The 5,274-nt window shown below is 35.7% G+C and overlaps 1 protein-coding gene across 2 annotated transcripts; it reads left to right on the forward strand.

Moving 5' to 3' along the window:
* Positions 1-1,874: 1,874 nt before the first annotated feature.
* On the forward strand, positions 1,875-4,950 carry LOC111888854 (dihydrofolate synthetase). 2 transcript variants are annotated; one of them, XM_023884981.3, is made up of 10 exons: positions 1,875-2,533; positions 2,606-2,703; positions 2,788-2,938; positions 3,007-3,069; positions 3,153-3,314; positions 3,393-3,584; positions 3,693-3,792; positions 3,890-4,021; positions 4,102-4,276; positions 4,398-4,536. In XM_023884981.3, the coding sequence occupies exons 1-9, from the start codon at positions 2,237-2,239 to the stop codon at positions 4,269-4,271; spliced, it is 1,365 nt and encodes a 454-aa protein (XP_023740749.1). In that variant the 5' UTR covers positions 1,875-2,236; the 3' UTR covers positions 4,272-4,276; positions 4,398-4,536. The 2 variants fall into 2 exon arrangements, with proteins under 2 accessions (XP_023740749.1, XP_023740748.1); XM_023884980.2 differs by having other exon boundaries at positions 1,880-2,533; positions 4,102-4,233; positions 4,398-4,950.
* Positions 4,951-5,274: the final 324 nt, after the last annotated feature.

Genomic DNA, 5,274 nt, shown 5'->3' on the forward strand with positions numbered 1-5,274 from the left:
ATTAAAAGGATTTTGTCAACTAATGTCATATGTTTTTAATTGGAATAAACATAAATTTATGATGAGTTTATTGATTAAAATTAGTGATGTAAACAACATTGTGTTGTGGTTTAAGGTCAATGAAATTAGTGATAAAAAATAGTGATGAATTATGATAACTATTAATGGAATTATTACAAGTTAGGGTTAACACATTTGATATGATGTCTTAGAAGATGTTTCTAAAAAAATAGGTTTTCATTGACATATACTAACTATATTAAAAAAAACAAATGAAATTACTATTTAAAAATAAATTATATAGAATGAAAATCATAATGTTACATATCAAAGTAGGTGTTTGTAACACTCCTAACACTTTGCCACACAAGATTGTTAACATTTAATCTTAGCATTTGCTAGGGAGTGGTAACACTCATACAACTTTTTTTTTTTTTTTTTAATTTCTTTTCATAATTTAATTTAATCATTTTATTTTAATATACAAATATTAAACACATTTTATTATTTTAAATCACACACATTTTTGCAATCTAAATCCTCTCCCAATAAATACCCCATTTTTTTTTCGAGAAATTAAACATCCTCCTACTTTTTGTTCCTAAAAATCCTCATACCAAATGAAATAGTGACATGTGTAACATTTAATGCTCATTTAATGATATTTTAATATACTAATATGATACATGTTATCATTTAATTGGGTATGAGGAATTGCAGGAAAAAAAGAGGAGGATATTTAATTTCTCTTTTCTTTATCATTAGATCACTAGCAAACGGGTATGAGTTCAAGAAAGGAAACAGTTAGGGGTGTATGAAGATCAATTACCCCCCTTTGAACTTTTCATTAAATCCTTTCCAGATTCTTGAAATCGACCCACCTTTTTCTCCTCTTTCCCTATCTTCCCAAATCTTTTCTGAAATTTTTGTGTTTTCGTTCATAAATGGGTTTCTTATTTCATGAATCGACAAGTTTATTGAAGTGGGTGTGTGAAGAGCATACGCTCATCTTCAATTAGCTTTTAAATTTTTAGGGTTTGATTTGATTTCACCAGGATTGAGAATAAAAGGTTGTCTCTGTTATCGGCATCGAGAGATTTTGGATCATGTATCTTGTTCTTGGTGTTTGGGGCAACTTTTCTTTTCGTCTTCTTGTCCGAAATTGCTGGTAATTTCTTCAACATTTATCTTTTTGCCGTCCAGTCCAACCATTTCCAACCAATCACAGTGCTTTGCTCTCTTCTCGCCAAAACTTCAACGACTGCCCGATAGCAAACCCCTTAGCGAGTGTTAGGGGATGGTGTTTCAAGTTGGCTAGTGAGCGTAGCGAGGCCGGTGTCAATCTACACTCCGTTTAGCCTAACTTCTAAGGCTGGAGGGAGTGACCTCGCCACCCCTCTCGCCAACAGCCTCGTCAAGAGACGCTACACCACTCCTTAATATTCGCTATGAAGCTCGTTAGCAGGAGTTCTAGCGAGAGGAAAGAGAAAGAAATGGAGCAATATGATTGGCAAATGAATTTTTTTTCCATGAAATTGAAATTTACAAGTTAAAAAAAAAAAAGAAATATTATCAATTTGCTCGTGGATGACAATTTGGCAGTTTTGGTCCTTCGATTTTAGCTTTATGACAGATTCGACTCCAACTTAAGTTCTTTTACAACATAAATTTCTAGAATTGGCATAAAACCCCTGCAAAATTTTGTTGTAATTTTTTTAATTTAATATGAAATGTTGTGTTTAATTGTTTGCGGTTTAAAAAAAGTTACTTAAAAAATATAATTTAATTAATTTTGAAAAATAAAATTGGTGTGTTAGGATTTAGGTGTTAAAGATAAAAAAGATGATGTAGCACCCAAAAAAAGTGACGTGACAACATATTACGAGGGTTATGGTTTGTTTCGAGTACCCCAGTCTTGCTAAGGTAATCTGAATCCAGTTTGCCTTTCTTGTTATCTGCTCTTATCGTTTTCTAGGTTTAGCTTCATTTGGGAAAAAAATGTCTTGCTAAGGTACTCCAACTCTTCGATAAAAGGCCTACCATTTGTAGTGTTATAATAACTTTAAAGATCAGGGTTTTAATCCTGGGACGTTTGTAGTGTTTTGACGTAATCTTCATTTAGTCATAGTCAAGTCAGCAATTAACGTTTTAAGAAACCTTAGGGAATGGCTGTTAAGTGGCAAATTAGCTAGTTATGACGAGGGATATTACAAAACACAAAACATAAGATAAAGAAATGAAGTTCTCCGGGATCGTGGGCAACCACCGCTATCTCCATCGCCTCCATAAGTCTTTAATTGCAGCTGGAAACAGGACACTTGTAAATGATATAGGGTTCAAGCACAAGTTCTCAGGATTGATATCAGAAGAAGAGTCAGAACTGAAAGAATTCAATGATTATCTGGATAATCTAAAGAACCATGAAAAATCCGGTGTTCCAAAAGGGGCTGGAACCGACTCCGATGATGGTTTTGATCTGGGAAGGATGAAACGGCTAATGCAATCGCTTGGAAACCCTCAATCTAAATTTAAGGTTTGTGTTCTCTTTTAACATTGATTCGGGTCAAATATCTGAAACTTGAAGTTATGATCATTAATTATACAGGCCGTTCACATTGCTGGGACCAAAGGAAAAGGTTCAACTGCTGCATTTCTGTCCAATATTTTACGCGCTCAAGGCTATTCTGTAGGTTGCTACACCAGGTATTATTACTTTTTGTTAATCAGTAATCACATTAGTTTAGTACATGATTACAAATGATGTTAAGCCACAAGACATGATCACAGTCCACATATCAAGACCATTAGGGAACGCATAACATTAGGAAGGCTGGGTGATCCGGTATCAGCCAAGACAGTAAATTCCTTGTTTCAAAGGATAAAACTTGTTCTTGATCAGGCTGTGCAGCTTGAAAAGGGGCACCTTAGTCATTTCGAGGTACGACAAATTAATCACAAATTTGCTGATTGCTAGTCTGAATTGAATGCTTAACTCATGATATTTAGGTTCTCACTGCTGTGGCCTTCAATCTATTTGCTGAAGAGAATGTTGACATTGCAGTTATTGAGGTTCATTTCATCTCTAGACTAAACTAGATTTCACCAGAAAATGGCACATTTGCTAATGCTTTGCCCTTGCCCTTTTAATGAAGGCTGGATTAGGTGGTGCACGCGATGCGACTAATATAATCTCAGGTTCAGATGTTGCAGTTTCCATTATCACAACAATTGGTGAAGAACATGTGGCTGCATTAGGGGGCTCTTTGGAAACTATCACAGTTGCAAAATCAGGCATAATTAAACATGGACGCCCAGTTAGGTGGTTTCTAAGTGGGGCCATATCTTCTTCATCTGGCGATAAGCATAAAAAAATTTTATAAATTTTTTTTCAGGTGGTTCTAGGCGGGCCCTACCTTCCACACATCGAGCTCATTCTTCGCAATAAAGCATCTTCATGTTGTTCTCCAGTAATCTCCGCATCTGATCCTGGAAACACAAGTGTGATTAAAGGGATTACCAATGTCTCTGGTATTCCTTTCCAAGTATCTGATATCATACTTCACATTAACAGAGACTTACAACTGGTGTGTAATGTGATGTGATGTGATGTGAATGCCCTTTTCGGTTATGAATGTATCACTTTATCCGTCTCCTTTATTCATTCAGTAATGAAATGTTGTAAACTTATGTAGTGTTTTGAGGCGTATGATGTAAAATTGCGTTTGCTGGGATGGCATCAACTTCAAAATGCTGCAACCGCCACATGTGCAGCACTCTGTCTTCGTGATCAAGGTGCTGCCTGCATTTGTTTGAAAGAGTTGTTGTTATAAATAAATATGTGTATATATTTAATTTTGTAATTTGTGGAATTCCATTTTCCATTTTCCAGGATGGAGAATATCAGATGGATCCATTCGTAGTGGTCTAGAAATTACACACTTACTGGGAAGAAGCCAATTTTTAACATCCGAAGAAATAGAGGCGTTAGGACTACCTGGTGCTACCATACTACTGGATGGAGGTTCAACTTCAAATGTGAATGTTTTTTTTTTCTATGAATTGAAAAGAAAAAAGAAAGTTTGATTAATTGATTCATTCCAGCACATACCAAGGAATCTGCCAAGGCTTTGGCTGACATGATTCAGATAACATCTCCGGAAGCAGCTTTGGTTTTTGTGGTTGCTATGGCAAGCGACAAAGACCATCAGGCATTTGCAACAGAATTACTTGCAGGTGCATGTGCTAGTTCTTTCATACTTGACCAAATATGAAACTTGTAAGCAATATATGTAACATGATGGAAGTATGAATGTGATAAATATCGAAAATACCCCTCAGAGATAAACTTGTAAGTAACATTGATAACTCTTATTTTGTTGTTGTTGTTGTTGTTGCAGTGAGGCGACCGGTTGCGGTATTGTTGACGGAAGTTAGCATTGCTGGAGACCGGTACAGGAGTGCTTCTTTGTCCTTGTTAAGAGACGCTTGGATGGAGGCGTGTAATGATTTGGGTATTAAAATTTATGAAGAAGAAGAAGATAGGCTGAAAAAACACAATGATGGTAATGCTATGTTACTGTTGAATGGTGGTTCGTTGATGGAGTCGTTGAGGGTTGGAGATGAGATCATTCAATCGAGAAGCCGGGATACAGCAGCAGCAGCAGGTGTTTTAGTGGTTACCGGATCCCTGCATATTGTTTCTTCGGTTTTATGCTCCCTCTGAACTCGGTTTCTTGGAGGTTCTTTCAACTTGTTTTCGTGTATTTAAAGATTGTTCAATGTTCCAAATATCAAATGTTCTTCAGGGATCGTCCCATTCAGCTTCAAAATGGTTCAATGGAGTTTCGTTTGACACTTCCAACTTGTTAAGATTAATTACAGATTCATATTTAGGAAATTTTCAGAATACTCCTTATATTATTATTTGATTAACAACAAATGTTCAGAAAAGTCTCGTATTGTTGCTTCATTAACTGTAACCTTACTTTATTTGTAACGTCCTAAAATTTAAAACCAAAAATTTCATTTTTATATTAACAAAACCATCAACCAAACATGTTAATAAAAACCATAAAGGAAAATCATCCAAAATACATCAGAGTTAAATGAGGCGAAAATCATGGTGTGTGTAATGTGATAATCCCGAGCTCTTCTCCTTCGATCCGGAAGCACCTGAAACACAAACTGAAAACCGTAAGCATGAAACTTAACGAGTTTCCCAAAATACCGCATACCATACATATCTGCCCGCTTAAGGCTGTGTCAGGTCTATTT

Source organism: Lactuca sativa, chromosome 2, assembly GCF_002870075.4.
Source record: "Lactuca sativa cultivar Salinas chromosome 2, Lsat_Salinas_v11, whole genome shotgun sequence".
Classification (NCBI taxonomy): Eukaryota; Viridiplantae; Streptophyta; class Magnoliopsida; order Asterales; family Asteraceae; genus Lactuca; species Lactuca sativa.

What these genes read in the sequence shown, in the direction of transcription:
- LOC111888854 (XM_023884980.2), top strand. Translation starts at nt 2,237, where the DNA reads ATGAAGTTCTCCGGGATCGTGGGCAACCACCGCTATCTCCATCGCCTC. An exon ending in TCTGTAGGTTGCTACACCAG is followed by an intron (nt 2,704 to 2,787) that starts GTATTATTACTT and finishes ACATGATCACAG; the next exon opens with TCCACATATCAAGACCATTA. An exon ending in TAATTAAACATGGACGCCCA is followed by an intron (nt 3,315 to 3,392) that starts GTTAGGTGGTTT and finishes ATTTTTTTTCAG; the next exon opens with GTGGTTCTAGGCGGGCCCTA.